This window comes from Lepus europaeus, unplaced genomic scaffold (assembly GCF_033115175.1).
Source record: "Lepus europaeus isolate LE1 unplaced genomic scaffold, mLepTim1.pri SCAFFOLD_30, whole genome shotgun sequence".
Lineage (NCBI taxonomy): Eukaryota > Metazoa > Chordata > Mammalia > Lagomorpha > Leporidae > Lepus > Lepus europaeus.
The window spans coordinates 6,504,651-6,525,845 of NW_026909177.1; the positions used below are offsets into that span (position 1 = coordinate 6,504,651).

Here is a 21,195-nt window from a genome sequence, read left to right on the forward strand (position 1 = left end):
AAATAATATTCAATACAATATAGTCCACTGAAAATATCCAGAAAACACAAACACAGAGGCTGTAGCAATATCTGGGATTGAGTTAGCCAAAACAAAACTGCATATTTCTGGTTTCATCCAGTCATACCCGGACAGAGTGGTCTGGAATTCGTATACAATGGACCGAGAAAATCACAGTAAAAATGGTTTTGGAGAAAAGCAAAGTCTTTTCGTTAGGCAAGTGCATAAAATATCATCTATACAAACAGAAATATCTTGTTTGTTTGTTGAAGTTTCTCTAGCTTTCACACCAGAAAATACGAATGTGTAGAGCTGGTGTCTCCATGTGGAACCAAATAGTGTTTCCAAGCACAAAATTAAATGTTCCCTGATAAAAACATTCAAAACAATAATCTCAATTGTTAATATCCAGAAAAAAACAAACAGAGGGGTTGTAGCAATATTTTGGATTTAGTTAGCCAAAACACAACCAGATATTTCTGGTTTCAGCCAGTAATATCCGGAGAAAGTGGTTTGGATTATGTATGAAAGGGGCCAAGAAAATCACAGTAAAAATGGTTTTGGAGAAAAGCAAAGTCTTTTTGTTACGCAAGTGCATAAAATGTCATCGATACAAACAGAAATATCATGTTTGTTTGCCATATTTCCTGTAGCTTTCTCCTTAGGAAATAAAAATATGTAGAGCCGGAGTCTCCATGTGGAACCAATTAGTGTTTCCAAGCACAAAATTAAATTTCCCCTGATAGAAAACTTTCAAAACAATAAAGTCCGTGGATAATATCCAGAAAACACAAACACAGTTGCTGTAGCAATATCTGGGATTGAGTTAGGCAAATCACAACTGGATATTTCTGGTTTCATACAGTTATATCCTGACAAACTGTTGTGGAATTCGGATGCAATGGACCGAGAAAATCACAGTTAGCATGATTTTTGAGAAAAGCAAAGTCTTTTTGTTTGACAAGTGGATAAAATGTCATCTATACAAACAGAAATATCATGTTTGTTTGCCGCAGTTCCTCTAGATTTCTCCCTAAAAATACAAATATTTGGAGCTGGTGTCTCCATGAGGAACCAATTAGTGTTTCGCAGCACAAAATTAAATGTTCCCTGATGAAAAAAAATTCAAAACAATAAAGTCTGTGGATAATATCAGGAATACACAAACACAGAGGCTGTAGCAATATCTGGGATTGAGTTAGCCAAAACACAACCGGATATTTCTGGTTTCATCCAGTCATATCCAGACAAACTGGTGTGGAATTCGTATGCAATGGACTGAGAAAATCACAGTAAAAATGGTTTTGGAGAAAAGCAAAGTCTTTTCGCTAGGCGTGCATAAAATATCATCTAGACAAACAGAAATATCATGCTTGTTGCAGCAGTTCCTCTAGCTTTCTCCCTAAAACATACGAATGTGTAGAGCTGGTGCCTCCATGTGGAAACAATTAGTGTTTAAATGGTACAAACTTAAATGTTCCCTGCTAAAAACATACAAAACAATATAGTCCATCGATAATATCCAGAAAACACAAACATAGATGCTTTCACAGTATTTCCGATTGAGTTAGCCAAAACACAATCGGATATTTCCGGTTTCATCCAGTCATATCCGGACAAACTGGTGTGGAATTCATATGCAATGCACCTAGAAAATCACAGTAAAAATGGTTTTGGAGAAAAGCAAATTCTTTACGTTAGGTAAGTGTATAGAATGACATCTATACAAACAGAAATATCATGTTTGTTTGCCGCAGTTCCTCTACCTTTCTCCCTAGAAAATTCAAATATGTAGAGTTGCTGTCTCCGTGTAGAACCGATTAGAGTTTCCAAGCACAAAATTAAATGTTCCCTCATAAAAACTTTCAAAACAATAAAGTCTGTGGATAATATCCAGAAAACACAAACACAGAGGCTGTAGCAATATCAGGGATTGGGTTAGACGAAACAAAATCGGATATTTCCGGTTTCATCCAGTCATATTGAAAGCATTAGGGGAATGAAAGAATTAGGCGGGCTGGGGTTAAAATGAAGTTGCTTGAGCTAACTGCATACTGTTTTGCTTCTGTGCAAAATAGCTGGGCTTGCAAAATGCTTCCATGAGCTAGTTGAACTTTAGTTAAACTTGTAGCATGTGATAATTATTTTAGGAGCTATGTTAAGTTTTTGGTCACGATGACCCCGTATTTGTGCTTGCTCAAGTACTTTGTTCCTTTACCCTGGAAAAACCCTTTACCTTGTGATTTGTTTTGTCATGCTGTGGTTTATCTTGCGATCTTTTGTAATGCTGTGGAGATATGCTAATGTTGTGGTTTTAAGCCTTAAATACTCTGCACCAGAGGGTGCTGTTCTTGCACTGCACCAGAGGGTGCTGTTGTGCTTTGAGACGGCCCATCTGCGCAGATGTAATAAACTTCCTCATGCTTTTTGCATCGATTGGAGTGGAATTCGTGCTTCTGGGGTCGGTAGAATTGTGAGACACCTTTCTGGGGGTCTTACATTCTTGGGGGCTCATCCGGGATTTGAGACCCCAGACCCACGCTCCATTCTCCAATCGGAGGTAAGTTCCTTGTTTTCTGTGAGTCTGTAAAAATTTTTATTGATTGTTTCTGTAGGCGCCTTTTTGGAATTGTGCCTGTACGGGACCTGTATCTGAAAAGAGCCAGTAGTAGGCAAGACAGACGTGTCAAGACCCCTGGCTCAGGCCCTGGAGGACGCTCCAGTGGCGGTATTCTGGGGGAGCCTGGCGGGTGGCAGCCGCTCCGCTCCCATCGGAAGTTTTGGTTTCAGTTTTGTCTTGGTTTTGCGCGCAGTGTCTTTGTGAGTCTTGTGGTTGTTCTCTGTGTTCTAATATACTTTCCTTATTTGCCTTTCCCCTCCAACATGGGACAGGAATTAACTACACCTTTGAGTCTTACTCTAGGTCATTGGAGAGAGGTCCGGGAGCGGGCCCAAAACTTGTCTATAAGAGTGCAGAAGAAGAACTGGACAAGTTTCTGTATGTCCAAGTGGCCAGCCTTAAACATCGGGTGGCCACGGGATGGGACTTTTGACTCTCGAATTATCTTACAGGTGAAGAGCCAGGTCTGCAGGGGAGGTAAAGAAGGGCGCCCGAATCAAGTGCCCTACATCTTTGTGTGGGAGGACCTGGCGAAAAACCCCCCAGACTGGGTAAAACCTTTCCTCCTTTCCAACAGGGCGGTGGCAGAGCTCGATCCTACTATACCCACCACCGCCCTGAGGATGAAGCCCAGTTCTGAGTTGTCAGCAGTTGCCCTGGGGGTGGCGTCGAGCCCCAAACCCCCTCCGATTCTACCCGCAACACCCCTAGTATCGGAAATTGCAGACCAGGGCAAATACCCTACCTCGACCCTCTATCCATTACAGGAATTGGACACCCTCAAACCTGAGAAACCCATAGCTCCTCCAGGCGAGCAGGAAGACCTTTTTGATATTCCACCACCTTATTCCCCCCGCCTCCTTAGAAGGGCACCTTATATCCCCCGCTTTCCAAGAAGGCCCGCGGTGCCCTTTTTGGAAACCAGAAGAGAAATGGAGGAGGAAGAATCCGATGAAATAGAGGAGGAAGGACCCCCAGCCCCTTCTAGCTGGCCGTCCTCCTCCTCCATATAACTGGGATCACAAGCCCTGATAGGACTTGCAGGGCCTGTTTTACTAACATTAATTTTACTACACTTAAATGGAACTCTGTAGGAGACTCAGACTCTACTGCCAGACTCTCCTGAGAGGCTTAGCTAAAGGGGTTACAGGGGTAAAAATTGACATTGCTTAGCTTAAAAGTTATTTAGTTAAAAACAAAAGGGGAAGTTTAGGATGGGCTAAGAAAAAGGAACTAACTAGGATCCTGGCCACCACAGTTAAAAGGAAGCAGAGTAAGGGAGAATCAGGATAGGCAGGGACCCCGGGAGACCGACAAAAGCACAGAGAAGTGCCCAAAGGACAAGTCTGCTTAAGATCCGACTAACAACGGGAATCCAGTGGTGCACGTCTGCCACACGGGACTGAACTGACTGAAAACGGCCTCTGCAAGCCAGCGAGAGGAAAGACGGCAGCAGCGGAGTGGTGAGGCTGGGCGACAGCGGCCCCTCCCTCGCTGGGATACGTGTGGTCCATCACACGGCTGGGGACAGTGTTGGGGATGCAGGCCCTGCCCAGGTTCCCGTGGATAATGCTCCATCACCTCCTGCGGTGTCCGGGACGGGCCCACGTGAGCCGACATATCCCCCTAGCTTCCGGAGTACAAGGGGGACAACAGTGGGAGGCGGCCGAACGAGGTCAGTGGTCTGGGTTTCTACCTCCAACCCCCCCCCAAGAACTTTGCTCGGCGGGCAGAGCTGATCGCTATAGACCAAGCACTCCGTGCAGCCAAGAAAAAGGAATGGGTGGAAATTCACAAGAACAGCAGGTACGCTTTTGCCACTACCCATGGGGAACTCAGAACAGACAGAGGCTTTTCCGACAAAGAAAGGAAATTGCACCAATGTTTCCCCGATTTGGACAACCAAAGGTACCGGAGTCAGATAATGGACCCAGTTCTGTTTCCCGGGCAAGCCAGAGGTGGCCAGGGTGCAGGGGGGTTTAGCTAAAGAAAGCTTTGTTCAGCTAGGGGAGGCTTTAACCAAGTAAATAACGGAGAACTGGCACTGGGGACTGGGTCGAGATGTCGCCGACGGCTTTTATTTGGGGGTTCCTAATACCACGGGTGTTAGACTATATTTGTTTTCCCAATTGATCTGGTCTGGGCTGGATGCGGAGGCGTGGATGCAGCGACAGGCACAGCACTATAACAAACTGGGCAGTGCTGACTTGCGCTGCGTTCAAGCTTCTGTATATGAACTGCATATGGAAACCCACACTCGCGGTAGATCGGTTGGGGCCAAGTATTAATTCTTTTGCAACTTCCCTACCCCGCCAGGCTTTGCTTAAATGTTCGCCTCCCAGGGCTTCGAGGGCTTCCAGGAGGAACAATCCCCGGCTTTGCTCTCCGACCTTTCTGCCATGGAGTCAGCACCTGACAGCAGCCCAGGGAGCTACAACCCTAGGACTGTGGCTGTGAAGGAGAAGCCCCGGGGGCCAGAGGGCAGCCGAGGTGGCAGCCGGGGCAGTTACAATCCCCTGCAGTACCAGGTGGCACACTGCGGGCAGACGACCGTGCACCTGCCCCCAACCCTGACGGCACCAGGCCAGCCCCTGTGCGTCCCCGAGGCCCCCTTGGCCACCACCGTGCCCTCCGTGCACCTGCCCCCAACCCTGATGGCACCGGGCCAGCCCCTGTGCGTCCCCGAGGCCCCCTTGGCCACCATCGTGCCCCCCAGCAGCCCCCTCAAGGCGCCCTCCCCTGCTGACCCCTCGCAGGAGGGCAAGAAGGCAGTGAACAACAGCCTGGAGTACCGGCTGCGGCGGGAGCGCAACAATATCGCCGTGCGCAAGACCAAGCGGCGCATTCTGGAGATACAGCAGTACATGGCAGAAAATGAGCAGCTGCGCAGCCGCGTGGAGCAGCTCACGCAGGAGCTAAATATCCTGCACAGGTTTTTAAAAGCTATTATAAATTTAATGTCATTGGTCAGTACCAATGTTAAAAATTAAGGACATAAAAAAAAAAAGTATTGTTGGTAAAAAGGGCTAAAGAAAAAAAAAGAGCTTTTTTATATAAGGAAAGGACATGGTTTGTAAAAATAACTTTATCCGGATTGCTAGTTTACTCTAGGCTAAAATGGAAGTGGTAAAATGTTTAAAGTAAGTCGAAGAGGGTGTGTGAAAGTCGCAAGAAGTATTTGGGTCAATTCAGCTGAACAGGCACCAGGTATCAACCCAAATTTGTATGACTTCTTCAGGGATGTGTTTTCTGTTTTTGTCTCTGTTGTATTTTCTGTTTTTGAATTCTGATGCCTTTTTGTAATTTTTTCTATCCTGCGGGACATGCTTCCTCTACCCTGTAGACTTGCTTCTGTGCTCATAAAAATCGGCTGCAAGGCACAGAGATGTGCTTGTAAACCTGTGTCTGGCAGCGGATTTGGTGGGCGCATGGGGAGGCGGCCGGCTGCCGCCTATCAGCTTAAACTCGTTCCAGGCTGAGGACACCGTCTACGTTCACGGACACTAGACCAAGACGTGTCGACCTTGGCTCGGGTTCAGTTGCTGTCTTCTCAACAATCAGTACGGGGGGGGGGAATGGAAGAATCTTAGCCCTGCATAATAAATAGGCTTATTCAGTTTGTTAATGATAGATTGTCTGTCACCCCCGCCTTGATCCTAACTCAACAACACCAAAGTTTAAAATCGGAGGACATGGAAGACAAGGTTGCGCTTCCATGTTTGCTTTGGGCTGAGGGGGCGGCTTAAGGTGGACATTGCAACTGGACGGTCTTTTAAGAGTCTTATCTTGAGTGGAGTGGCTCTTAAAATCCGCTCGCTGAACCGGCGCCGCCCCACCTGCATTGTCCGCACTGACAGCGTCCCTGGCTGTGCGGCTGGGCACAGGGGACTGCCCCTTGGACATAATATTAATGGCTGTGGTGCATATTACTAATGTAATATTAAATGGTATAACTCATCCCCATGATTTCACTTAAATTTTAAGATTAAAATTTGACAAAAAGAAAAGGGGGGAATGAAAGCATTAGGGGAATGAAAGAATTAGGCGGGCTGGGGTTAAAATGAAGTTGCATGAGTTAACTGCATACTGTTTTGCTTCTGTGCAAAATAGCTGGGCTTGCAAAATGCTTCCATGAGCTAGTTGAACTTTAGTTAAACTTGTAGCATGTGATAATTATTTTAGGAGCTATGTTAAGTTTTTGGTCACGATGACCCCGTATTTGTGCTTGCTCAAGTACTTTGTTCCTTTACCCTGGAAAAACCCTTTACCTTGTGATTTGTTTTGTCATGCTGTGGTTTATCTTGTGATCTTTGGTAATGCTGTGGAGATATGCTAATGTTGTGGTTTTAAGCCTTAAATACTCTGTGCGGTTGACGATCGGGGCCTCTCTTCTTGCACTGCACCAGAGGGTGCTGTTGTGCTTTGAGACGGCCCATCTGCGCAGATGTAATAAACTTCCTCATGCTTTTTGCATCGATTGGAGTGGAATTCGTGCTTCTGGGGTCGGTAGAATTGTGAGACCCTTTCTGGGGTCTTACAATATCTGGAAAAACTCCTGTGGAATTCCTATGCAATGGACCGAGAAAATCACAGTAAAAATGGTTTTGGAGAAAAGCAAAGTCTTTTCGTTAGGCAAGTGCATAAAATGTCATCTATACAAACAGAAATATCATGTTTGTTTGCCACAGTTCCTCTAGCTGTCTCCCTAGAAAATACGAATGTGTAGAGCAGGTGTTACCATTATGAACCAATTAGTGTTTTAGTGGTACGAAATTAAATGTTCCCTGATAAAAATATTCAAAACAATAAAGTCCATTGATAATACCCAGAAAACACAATCACAGAGGCTGTAGCAATTCTTCGGATTGAGTTAGCCAAAACACAACCAGACATTTCTGGATTCATCCAGTCATATCTGGACAAACTGCTGTGGAATTCGTATGCAATGGAAAGAAAAAATCACAGTATAAATGGTTTTGGAGAAAAGCAAAGTCCTTTCATTAGGCAAGTGCATAAAATGTCATCTAGACAAACAGAAATATCATGTTTGTTTGCCACAGTTCCTCTAGCTTTCTCCCTAGAAAATACGAATGTGTAGAGCTGGTGTCCCCATGATGAACCGATTAATGTTTCTACCGTACAAAATTAAATGTTCCCTGATAAAAACATTCAAAACAATAATTCCGTTGATAATATCCAGAAAACACAAACACAGTGTCTGTAGCAATATTTCGCATTGAGTTAGCCAAACCACAACTGGATATTTCCGGTTTCATCCAGTCATATCTGGACAAAGTGGTGTGGAATTCGTATGCAATGGACCGAGAAAATGACAGGACATATGCTTTGGAGAAAAGCAATGTCTTTTCGTTAGGCAAGTGCATAAAATATCACTTATACAAACAGAAATATCATGTTTGTTTGCCGCAGTTCCTCTAGCTTTCTCCCTAGAAAATACGAATGTGTAGGGCTGGTGTCTCCATGTGGAATGAATTAGTGTTTACAATCACAAAAAAAAAATGTTCCCCGAAAAAAAACATTCAAAAAAATAAAGTCTGTGGATAATATCAGGAATACACAAACACAGAGTCTGTAGCAATATCTGGGATTGAGTTAGCCAAAACACAACCGGATATTTCTGGTTTCATCCAGTCATATCCGGACAAAGTGGTGTGGAATTCGCATGCAATGGACCGAGAAAATCACAGTACAATTGGTTTTGGAGAAAAGCAAAGTCGTTTCGTTAGGCAAGTGCATAAAATGTCATCGATACAAACAGAAATATCATGTTTGTTTGCCACATTTCCTCTAGTTTTCTCCCTGGAAAATACGAATCTGTAGAGGTGTTGTCTCCATGTGGAATGAATTAGTGTTTCAACGCTACAAAATTAAATGTTCCCTGATAAAAAACATTCAAAACAATAAAGTCTGTGGCTAATATCAGGAATACACAAACACAGAGGCTGTAGCAATATTTCGGATTGAGTTAGTCAAAACACAACTGGATATTTGCGCTTTCATCCAGTCATATCCAGGCAAACTGGTGTGGAATTTGTATGCAATGGACTCAGAAAATCAGAGTAAAAATGGTTTTGGCGCAAAGTAAAGTCTTTATATTAGGCAAGTGCACAAAATGTCATCTATACAAACAGAAATATCATGTTTGTTTGCTGCAATTCCTCTAGCTTTCTCCCTACAAAATACGAATGTGTAGAGCTGGTGTTACCATTATGAACCAATTAGTGATTCAATGGTACAAAATTAAATGTTCCCTGAAAAAATCATTCAAAACAATAATTCCGTTGATAATATCCAGAAAACACAAACACAGAGTCTGTAGCAATATTTCGGATTGAGTTAGCCAAAACACAACTGGATATTTCTGGTTTCATCCAGTCATATCTGGATAAAGTTGTGTGGAATTCGTATGCCGTGGACTGAGAAAATTACAGTAAAAATGGTTTTGGAGAAAATCAAAGTGTTTTCGTTAGGCAAGTGCATAAAATGTGATCGATACAAACAGAAATATCATGTTTGTTTGCCGCAGTTCCTCTAGCTTTCTCCCTAGAAAATACGAATGTGTAGAGCTGGTGTCTCCATGTGGAACCAATTAGTGTTTCCAAGCACAAAATTAAATGTTCCCTGGAAAAAAACATTCAACAAAATGAAATCCATGGATGATATCAGCAATACACAAACACAGAAGCTGTAGCAATGTCTGGGATTGAGTTAGGGAAAATTAAACTGGATATTTCCAGTTTCATGCAGTCATATCCGGACAAATTGGTGTGCAATTCGTATGCAATGGACCGAGAAAATGACAGTAAAAATGGTTTTGGAGAAAAGCAAGTCTTTCAAAAGGCAAATAGATAAAATATCTTCTATACAAACAGAAATATCATGTTTGTTTGCCGCAGTACCTCTAGCTTCCTCCCTAGAAATTAAGAATGTGTAGAGCTGGTGTCCGCAGCATGAACCAATTAGTGCTTCTACGGTAAAAAATTAAATGTTCCCTGGTAAAAACATTCAAAACAATAAAGTCCATCGATAATATCTGGAAAACACAAACACAGAGGCTTTCACAATATTTCGGATTGAGTTAGCCAAAACACAACCGCATATTTCTGGTTTCATCCAGTCATATCTGGACAAAGTGCTGTGGAATTCGTATGCAATGGATCGAGAAAATCCCAGTAAAAATGCTTTTGGAGAAAAGCAAAGTCTTTTCATTAGGCAAGTGCATAAAATGTCATCGATACAAACAGAAATATCATGTTTGTTTGCCGAAGTTCCTCTAGCTTTCTACCTAGAAAATAAGAATATGTAGAGCTGGTGTCTCCATGTGGAGCCAATTACTGTATCCATTCCCAAATAAAAAGTTCCCTGGTAAAAAAAACATTCAAAACAATAAAGCCCATTGATAATATCCAGAAAACACATACACAGAGGCTGTAGCAATATCTGGGATTGTGTTAGCCAAAACAAAACCGGATATTTCCGGTTTCATCCAGTGATATCTGGTCAAACTGGTGTGGAATTCATATGCAATGGACTGAGAAAATCACAGTAAAAATGGTTTTGGAGAACAGCAAGTCTTTTCATTAGGCAAATAGATAAAATGTCATTGATACAAACAGAAATATCATGTTTGTTGCCGCAGTTCCTCTAGCTATCTCACTAGAAATTATAAATGTGTAGAGCTGGTATCTCCATTTGGAACCAATTAGTGTTTCCAAGCAAATAATTAAATGTTCCCTGATAAAAAACATTCAAAACAATAAAGTCCATCGAAAATATCAGGAAAACACAAACACAGAGGCTGTAGCAATATCTGGGATTGAGTTAGCCAAAACAAAACCGGATATCTCCGGTTTCATTCAGTCATATCCGGACAAACTGGTGTGGAATTCATATGCAATGGACCGAGAAAATCACAGTAAAAATGGTTTTGGAGAAAAACAAAGTCTTTTCATTAGCCAAGTGCATTAAATGTCATCTACACATACATAAATATCATGTTTGCCACAGTTTCTCTAGCTTTCTCCTTCGAAAATACGAATTTGTAAAGCTGGTGTCCCCATGATGAACGACTGAATGTTTCTACAGTACAAAATTAAATGTTCCCCGAGTAAAATATTGAAAACATTAAAGCCCGTCGATAATATCTGGAAAACACAAATACAGAGGCTGTAGCAATATGTCGGATTGAGTTAGCCAAAACACAACCGCATATTTCTGGTTTCATCCAGTCATATCCAGACAAAGTGGTGTGGAATTCATATACAATGGACCGAGAAAATCACAGTAAAAATGGTTTTGGAGAATAGCAAAGTCTTTTCATTAGGAAAATAGATAAAATGTCATCTATACAAACAGAAATATCATGTTTGTTTGCCGCAGTTCCTCTAGCTTTCTCCCTAGAAAATACGAATGTGTAGGGATGGTGTCTCCATGTGGAATGAATTAGTGTTTACAATCACAAAAAAAAATGTTCCCCGAAAAAAAACATTCAAAAAAATAAAGTCTGTGGATAATATCAGGAATACACAAACACAGAGTCTGTAGCAATATCTGGGATTGAGTTAGCCAAAACACAACCGGATATTTCTGGTTTCATCCAGTCATATCCGGACAAAGTGGTGTGGAATTCGCATGCAATGGACCGAGAAAATCACAGTACAATTGGTTTTGGAGAAAAGCAAAGTCGTTTCGTTAGGCAAGTGCATAAAATGTCATCGATACAAACAGAAATATCATGTTTGTTTGCCACATTTCCTCTAGTTTTCTCCCTGGAAAATACGAATCTGTAGAGGTTTGTCTCCATGTGGAATGAATTAGTGTTTCAACGCTACAAAATTAAATGTTCCCTGATAAAAAACATTCAAAACAATAAAGTCTGTGGCTAATATCAGGAATACACAAACACAGAGGCTGTAGCAATATTTCGGATTGAGTTAGTCAAAACACAACTGGATATTTGCGCTTTCATCCAGTCATATCCAGGCAAACTGGTGTGGAATTTGTATGCAATGGACTCAGAAAATCAGAGTAAAAATGGTTTTGGCGCAAAGTAAAGTCTTTATATTAGGCAAGTGCACAAAATGTCATCTATACAAACAGAAATATCATGTTTGTTTGCTGCAATTCCTCTAGCTTTCTCCCTACAAAATACGAATGTGTAGAGCTGGTGTTACCATTATGAACCAATTAGTGATTCAATGGTACAAAATTAAATGTTCCCTGAAAAAATCATTCAAAACAATAATTCCGTTGATAATATCCAGAAAACACAAACACAGAGTCTGTAGCAATATTTCGGATTGAGTTAGCCAAAACACAACTGGATATTTCTGGTTTCATCCAGTCATATCTGGATAAAGTTGTGTGGAATTCGTATGCCGTGGACTGAGAAAATTACAGTAAAAATGGTTTTGGAGAAAATCAAAGTGTTTTCGTTAGGCAAGTGCATAAAATGTGATCGATACAAACAGAAATATCATGTTTGTTTGCCGCAGTTCCTCTAGCTTTCTCCCTAGAAAATACGAATGTGTAGAGCTGGTGTCTCCATGTGGAACCAATTAGTGTTTCCAAGCACAAAATTAAATGTTCCCTGGAAAAAAACATTCAACAAAATGAAATCCATGGATGATATCAGCAATAAACAAACACAGAAGCTGTAGCAATGTCTGGGATTGAGTTAGGGAAAATTAAACTGGATATTTCCAGTTTCATGCAGTCATATCCGGACAAATTGGTGTGCAATTCGTATGCAATGGACCGAGAAAATGACAGTAAAAATGGTTTTGGAGAAAAGCAAGTCTTTCAAAAGGCAAATAGATAAAATATCTTCTATACAAACAGAAATATCATGTTTGTTTGCCGCAGTACCTCTAGCTTCCTCCCTAGAAATTAAGAATGTGTAGAGCTGGTGTCCGCAGCATGAACCAATTAGTGCTTCTACGGTAAAAAATTAAATGTTCCCTGGTAAAAACATTCAAAACAATAAAGTCCATCGATAATATCTGGAAAACACAAACACAGAGGCTTTCACAATATTTCGGATTGAGTTAGCCAAAACACAACCGCATATTTCTGGTTTCATCCAGTCATATCTGGACAAAGTGCTGTGGAATTCGTATGCAATGGATCGAGAAAATCCCAGTAAAAATGCTTTTGGAGAAAAGCAAAGTCTTTTCATTAGGCAAGTGCATAAAATGTCATCGATACAAACAGAAATATCATGTTTGTTTGCCGAAGTTCCTCTAGCTTTCTACCTAGAAAATAAGAATATGTAGAGCTGGTGTCTCCATGTGGAGCCAATTACTGTATCCATTCCCAAATAAAAAGTTCCCTGGTAAAAAAAACATTCAAAACAATAAAGCCCATTGATAATATCCAGAAAACACATACACAGAGGCTGTAGCAATATCTGGGATTGTGTTAGCCAAAACAAAACCGGATATTTCCGGTTTCATCCAGTGATATCTGGTCAAACTGGTGTGGAATTCATATGCAATGGACTGAGAAAATCACAGTAAAAATGGTTTTGGAGAACAGCAAGTCTTTTCATTAGGCAAATAGATAAAATGTCATTGATACAAACAGAAATATCATGTTTGTTGCCGCAGTTCCTCTAGCTATCTCACTAGAAATTATAAATGTGTAGAGCTGGTATCTCCATTTGGAACCAATTAGTGTTTCCAAGCAAATAATTAAATGTTCCCTGATAAAAAACATTCAAAACAATAAAGTCCATCGAAAATATCAGGAAAACACAAACACAGAGGCTGTAGCAATATCTGGGATTGAGTTAGGCAAAACAAAACCGGATATCTCCGGTTTCATTCAGTCATATCCGGACAAACTGGTGTGGAATTCATATGCAATGGACCGAGAAAATCACAGTAAAAATGGTTTTGGAGAAAAACAAAGTCTTTTCATTAGCCAAGTGCATTAAATGTCATCTACACATACATAAATATCATGTTTGCCACAGTTTCTCTAGCTTTCTCCTTCGAAAATACGAATTTGTAAAGCTGGTGTCCCCATGATGAACGACTGAATGTTTCTACAGTACAAAATTAAATGTTCCCCGAGTAAAATATTGAAAACATTAAAGCCCGTCGATAATATCTGGAAAACACAAATACAGAGGCTGTAGCAATATGTCGGATTGAGTTAGCCAAAACACAACCGCATATTTCTGGTTTCATCCAGTCATATCCAGACAAAGTGGTGTGGAATTCATATACAATGGACCGAGAAAATCACAGTAAAAATGGTTTTGGAGAATAGCAAAGTCTTTTCATTAGGAAAATAGATAAAATGTCATCTATACAAACAGAAATATCATGTTTGTTTGCCGCAGTTCCTCTAGCTTTCTCCCTAGAAAATACGAATGTGTAGGGATGGTGTCTCCATGTGGAATGAATTAGTGTTTACAATCACAAAAAAAAATGTTCCCCGAAAAAAAACATTCAAAAAAATAAAGTCTGTGGATAATATCAGGAATACACAAACACAGAGTCTGTAGCAATATCTGGGATTGAGTTAGCCAAAACACAACCGGATATTTCTGGTTTCATCCAGTCATATCCGGACAAAGTGGTGTGGAATTCGCATGCAATGGACCGAGAAAATCACAGTACAATTGGTTTTGGAGAAAAGCAAAGTCGTTTCGTTAGGCAAGTGCATAAAATGTCATCGATACAAACAGAAATATCATGTTTGTTTGCCACATTTCCTCTAGTTTTCTCCCTGGAAAATACGAATCTGTAGAGGTTTGTCTCCATGTGGAATGAATTAGTGTTTCAACGCTACAAAATTAAATGTTCCCTGATAAAAAACATTCAAAACAATAAAGTCTGTGGCTAATATCAGGAATACACAAACACAGAGGCTGTAGCAATATTTCGGATTGAGTTAGTCAAAACACAACTGGATATTTGCGCTTTCATCCAGTCATATCCAGGCAAACTGGTGTGGAATTTGTATGCAATGGACTCAGAAAATCAGAGTAAAAATGGTTTTGGCGCAAAGTAAAGTCTTTATATTAGGCAAGTGCACAAAATGTCATCTATACAAACAGAAATATCATGTTTGTTTGCTGCAATTCCTCTAGCTTTCTCCCTACAAAATACGAATGTGTAGAGCTGGTGTTACCATTATGAACCAATTAGTGATTCAATGGTACAAAATTAAATGTTCCCTGAAAAAATCATTCAAAACAATAATTCCGTTGATAATATCCAGAAAACACAAACACAGAGTCTGTAGCAATATTTCGGATTGAGTTAGCCAAAACACAACTGGATATTTCTGGTTTCATCCAGTCATATCTGGATAAAGTTGTGTGGAATTCGTATGCCGTGGACTGAGAAAATTACAGTAAAAATGGTTTTGGAGAAAATCAAAGTGTTTTCGTTAGGCAAGTGCATAAAATGTGATCGATACAAACAGAAATATCATGTTTGTTTGCCGCAGTTCCTCTAGCTTTCTCCCTAGAAAATACGAATGTGTAGAGCTGGTGTCTCCATGTGGAACCAATTAGTGTTTCCAAGCACAAAATTAAATGTTCCCTGGAAAAAAACATTCAACAAAATGAAATCCATGGATGATATCAGCAATACACAAACACAGAAGCTGTAGCAATGTCTGGGATTGAGTTAGGGAAAATTAAACTGGATATTTCCAGTTTCATGCAGTCATATCCGGACAAATTGGTGTGCAATTCGTATGCAATGGACCGAGAAAATGACAGTAAAAATGGTTTTGGAGAAAAGCAAGTCTTTCAAAAGGCAAATAGATAAAATATCTTCTATACAAACAGAAATATCATGTTTGTTTGCCGCAGTACCTCTAGCTTCCTCCCTAGAAATTAAGAATGTGTAGAGCTGGTGTCCGCAGCATGAACCAATTAGTGCTTCTACGGTAAAAAATTAAATGTTCCCTGGTAAAAACATTCAAAACAATAAAGTCCATCGATAATATCTGGAAAACACAAACACAGAGGCTTTCACAATATTTCGGATTGAGTTAGCCAAAACACAACCGCATATTTCTGGTTTCATCCAGTCATATCTGGACAAAGTGCTGTGGAATTCGTATGCAATGGATCGAGAAAATCCCAGTAAAAATGCTTTTGGAGAAAAGCAAAGTCTTTTCATTAGGCAAGTGCATAAAATGTCATCGATACAAACAGAAATATCATGTTTGTTTGCCGAAGTTCCTCTAGCTTTCTACCTAGAAAATAAGAATATGTAGAGCTGGTGTCTCCATGTGGAGCCAATTACTGTATCCATTCCCAAATAAAAAGTTCCCTGGTAAAAAAAACATTCAAAACAATAAAGCCCATTGATAATATCCAGAAAACACCTACACAGAGGCTGTAGCAATATTTGGGATTGTGTTAGCCAAAACAAAACCGGATATTTCCGGTTTCATCCAGTGATATCTGGTCAAACTGGTGTGGAATTCATATGCAATGGACTGAGAAAATCACAGTAAAAATGGTTTTGGAGAACAGCAAGTCTTTTCATTAGGCAAATAGATAAAATGTCATTGATACAAACAGAAATATCATGTTTGTTGCCGCAGTTCCTCTAGCTATCTCACTAGAAATTATAAATGTGTAGAGCTGGTATCTCCATTTGGAACCAATTAGTGTTTCCAAGCAAATAATTAAATGTTCCCTGATAAAAAACATTCAAAACAATAAAGTCCATCGAAAATATCAGGAAAACACAAACACAGAGGCTGTAGCAATATCTGGGATTGAGTTAGCCAAAACAAAACCGGATATCTCCGGTTTCATTCAGTCATATCCGGACAAACTGGTGTGGAATTCATATGCAATGGACCGAGAAAATCACAGTAAAAATGGTTTTGGAGAAAAACAAAGTCTTTTCATTAGCCAAGTGCATTAAATGTCATCTACACATACATAAATATCATGTTTGCCACAGTTTCTCTAGCTTTCTCCTTCGAAAATACGAATTTGTAAAGCTGGTGTCCCCATGATGAACGACTGAATGTTTCTACAGTACAAAATTAAATGTTCCCCGAGTAAAATATTGAAAACATTAAAGCCCGTCGATAATATCTGGAAAACACAAATACAGAGGCTGTAGCAATATGTCGGATTGAGTTAGCCAAAACACAACCGCATATTTCTGGTTTCATCCAGTCATATCCAGACAAAGTGGTGTGGAATTCATATACAATGGACCGAGAAAATCACAGTAAAAATGGTTTTGGAGAATAGCAAAGTCTTTTCATTAGGAAAATAGATAAAATGTCATCTATACAAACAGAAATATCATGTTTGTTTGCCGCAGTTCCTCTAGCTATCTCCCTAGAAATTACGAATTTTTAGAACTGGTGTCTCCATGTAGAACCAATTTGTGTTTCCAAGCAAAAAATTAAATGTTCCCTGATAAAAAAACATACAAAACAATAAAGTCCATGGATAATATCAGGAAAACACAAACACAATGCTGTAGCAATATTTCAGCTTGAGTTAGCCAAAACAAAACCGGATATTTCTGGTTTCTTCCAGTCATATCCGGACAAAGTGGTGTGGAATTCGTATGCAATGGACCGAGAAAATCACAGTTAAAATGGTTCTGGAGAAAAGCAAAGTGTTTTTATTAGGCAAGTGCATAAAAAGTCATCTATACAAACAGAAATATCATGTTTGTTTGCCGCAGTTCCTCTAGCTTTCTACCTAGAAAATACGAATGTGTAGCGCTGGTGTCTCCAGGTATAACCAATTACTCTATCCAAGCTCAAAATAAAATGTTCCCCGGTAAAAAATATTCAAAACAATAAAGTCCATGGATAATATCCGGAAAACACCATCACAGAGCCTGTAGCAATATCTGGGATTGAGTTAAGCAAAACACAACCAGATATTTCCGGTTTCATCCAGTCATATCCGGACAAACTGCTGTGGAATTCGTATGCAATGGAGTAAGAAAATCACAGTAAAAATGGTTTTGGAGAAAATCAAAGTCATTTCATTAGGCAAGCAGATAAAATATCATCGATAAAAACAGAAATATCATGTTTGTTTACCGCAGTTCCTCTAGCTATCTCCCTAGAAATAACGAATGTGTAGAGCTGGTGTCTCCATGTGGAACTAATTAGTGTTTCCAAGCACAAAATTAAATGTTCCCTGATAAAAACAATCAAAACAATATTGTCCATAGATAATATCCGGAAAACACAAACACAGAGGCTGCAGCAATATCTGGGTTTGAATTAGCCAAAACAAAACCGGATATTTCCGGTTTCATGCAGTCATATCTGGACAAACTGGTGTGGAATTCTTGTGCAATGGACCGAGAAAATCAGAGTAAAAATGATTTTGGAGAAAAGCAAATTCTTTTCATTAGGCAAGTGCATAAAATGTCATCTACACAAATATAAATATAATGTTTACTGCAGTTCCTCTAGCTTTCTCCCTAGAAAATACAAATGGGTAGAGCTGGTGTCCCCAGGATGAACCAATTAGTGTTTCAATGGTACAAAATTAAATGTTCCCTGATAAAAACATTCAAAACAATAACGTCCATCGATAATATCTGGAAAACACAAACACAGAGGCTTTCACAATATTTCGGATTGAGTTAGCCAAAACACAACCGCATATTTCTGGTTTCATCCAGGCATATCCGCACAAAGTGCTGTGGAATTCGTATGCAATGGACCGAGTAAAGTCTTTTCGTTAGGCAAGTGCGTAAAATGTCATCTATACAAGCAGAAATATCATGTTTGTTTGCCGCAGTTCTTCTAGCTTTCTCCCTAGAAAATACGTATGTGTAAATCTGGTGTCTCCATGTGGAACCAATTAGTGATTCCAAGCAAAAAATTAAATGTTCCCTGATAAAAACCTTCAAAACAATAATGTCTGTGGATAATATCCAGAAAACACAAACACAGAGGCTGTAGCAATATCTGGGATTGAGTTAGCCAAAACCAAACCGGATATTTCCGGTTTCATCCAGTCATATCGGACAAACTGGTGTGGAATTCGTATGCAATGGACCGAGAAAATCGCAGTAAAAATGGTTTTGGAGAAAAGCAAAGTCTTTTCGTTAGGTAAGTGCATAAAATGTCATCGATACAAATATAAGTTGGCTGTAGATGTTTGGATTGATTTCTGGTGTTTCTATTCTGTTCCATTGGTCTATCCATCTGTTTCTGTACCAGTACCATGCTGTTTTGATAACAACTGCCCTGTAGTATGTCCTGAAATCACGTATTGTGATGCCTCCAGCTTTGTTTTTATTGTACAGGATTGCATTGGCTATTCGAGGTCTTCTGTGTCTCCATATGAATTTCAGCATCATTTTTTCCAGATCTGAGAAGAATGTCTTTGGTATCTTGATTGGTATTGCATTGAATGTATAAATTGCTTTTGGAGAACAGACATTTTGATGATATTGATTCTTCCAATCCATGAGCATGGAAGATTTCTCCATTTTTTGGTATCCTCTTCTATTTCTTTCTATATGGTTTTGTAGTTTTCATCGTAGAGATCTTTAGCGTCTTTGGTTAAGTTTATTCCAAGGTATTTGATTGTTTTTGTAGCTATTGTGAATGGGATTGATTTTAGAAGTTCTTCCTTAGCCGTGGCGTTGCCTGTGTATACAAAGGCTGTTGATTTTTGTGCATTGATTTTATATCCTGCCACTTTGCCAAACTCTTCGATGAGTTCCAGCAGTTTCTTAGTAGAGTTCTTTGGGTCCCATAAATAAAGAATCATATCATCTGCAAAGAGGGATAGTTTGAGTTCTTCCTTCCCAATTTGTATCCCTTTAATTTCTTTTTCTTGCCTAATAGCTCTGGCTAAAACTTCCAGAACTATATTGAATAGCAGTGGTGAGAGAGGGCATCCCTGTCTGGTACCAGATTTCAGTGGAAATGCTTCCAACTTTTCCTCATTCAATAGGATGTTGGCCGTGGGTTTTTCATATATTGCTTTGATTGTATTGAGGAATGTTCCTTCCATACCCAGTTTGCTTAGAGTTTTCATCGTGAAAGGGTGTTGTATTTTATCAAATGCTTTCTCTGCATCTATTGAGAGAATCATATGGTTTTTCTTCTGCAGTCTGTTAATGTAGTGTATTACGTTGATTGTTTTGCGAATGTTGAACCATCCCTGCATACTGGGGATGAATCCCACTTGGTCTCTGTGGATGATCTTTCAGATGTGTTGTTGCATTCTATTGGCCAGAATTTTATTGAGTATTTTTGCATCTATGTTCATCAGGGATATTGGTCTGTAATTCTCTTTCAATGTTGCATCTCTTTCTGGCTTAGGAATTAAGGTGATGGTGGCTTCATAGAAAGAATTTGGGAGGATTCCCTCTTTTTCGATTGCTCTGAATAGTTTGAGAAGAATTGGAGTTAGTTCTTCTCTAAATGTCTGGTAGAACTCAGCAGTGAATCCATCTGGCTCTGGGCTTTTCTTTGTTGGGAGGGCCTTTATTACTGTTTCAATTTCTGTGTCAGTTATGGGTCTGTTTAGGTTTTCTATGTCTTCCTGGCTCAATTTAGGTAGGTTGTATGTGTCCAAGAATCTGTCCATTTCTGATAGATTTCCCTGTTTGCTGGCATACAAGTCCTTGTAGTAATTTCTGATGATTCTTTTTATTTCTGCGGTGTCTGTTGTTACGTTTCCCTTTTCATCTCTGATCCTATTGTTTTGGGTCTTTTCTCTTCTTCTTTTAGTGAGTTTGGCCAATGGGGTGTCAATTTTGTTTATTTTTTCAAAAAACCAGCTCCTCGTTTGGCTGATTTTTTGTAATGTTTTTTTGGATTCAATCCTGTTGATTTCTTCTTTGATTTTAATTATTTCTCTTCTCCTACTGGGTTTGGGTTTGGTTTGCTGCCGATTTTCTAGATCCTTGAGATGACTTGAAAGCTCATCTATTTGGTGCCTTTCCAATTTCTTGATGTAGGCACCTATTGATATAAACTTTCCTCTTAACACTGCTTTTGTTGTATCCCAGAGGTTTTGGTATGTTGTGCTGTTATCCTCATTTACTTCCAGAAAATTTTTGATTTCTCTTTTAATTTCTTCTATGACCCATTGTTCATTCAGGAGCATGTTGTTCAATCTCCATGTGTTTGCACGTGCTCTGGGGATTCCCGAGTTGCTAATTTCCAATTTCATTCCTTTGTGGTCTAAGAAGCTGCATGGTATGATTCTAATTCTTTTGAATTTGCTGAAACTTGCTTTATGGCCTAGTATGTGGTCAATCCTAGAGAAGGTTCCATATACTGCTGAGAAGAATGTAAAGTCCTTAGATGTAGGATGAAATGTTCTGTAGATATCTGTTAGATCCATTTGTGCTATAGTTTCATTTAAATCTGCTGTCTCCTTGTTGATCTTCTGTCCTGTTGATCTGTCTATCTCTGAGAGTGGAGTATTGAAGTCCCCCAGTACTATTGTATTCGGGTCTAAGTCTCCCTTTAAGTCCCTTAACAAGTCTTTTAAATAAGCTGGTGCCCTGTGATTAGGTGCATATACATTGATAATCATTATATCTTCCTGTTGAATGGATCCC

The 21,195-nt window shown here is 39.8% G+C and overlaps 1 protein-coding gene across 1 annotated transcript; it reads left to right on the plus strand.

Moving 5' to 3' along the window:
• Positions 1 to 4,399: 4,399 nt before the first annotated feature.
• Positions 4,400 to 6,099, plus strand: LOC133754894 (CCAAT/enhancer-binding protein epsilon-like). The gene is made up of 4 exons (XM_062185244.1): positions 4,400 to 4,528; positions 4,963 to 5,226; positions 5,308 to 5,552; positions 5,964 to 6,099. Exons 1-4 carry the CDS (start codon positions 4,400 to 4,402, stop codon positions 6,097 to 6,099), a joined length of 774 nt encoding a protein of 257 aa, XP_062041228.1.
• The last annotated feature ends 15,096 nt before the right edge of the window (positions 6,100 to 21,195 follow it).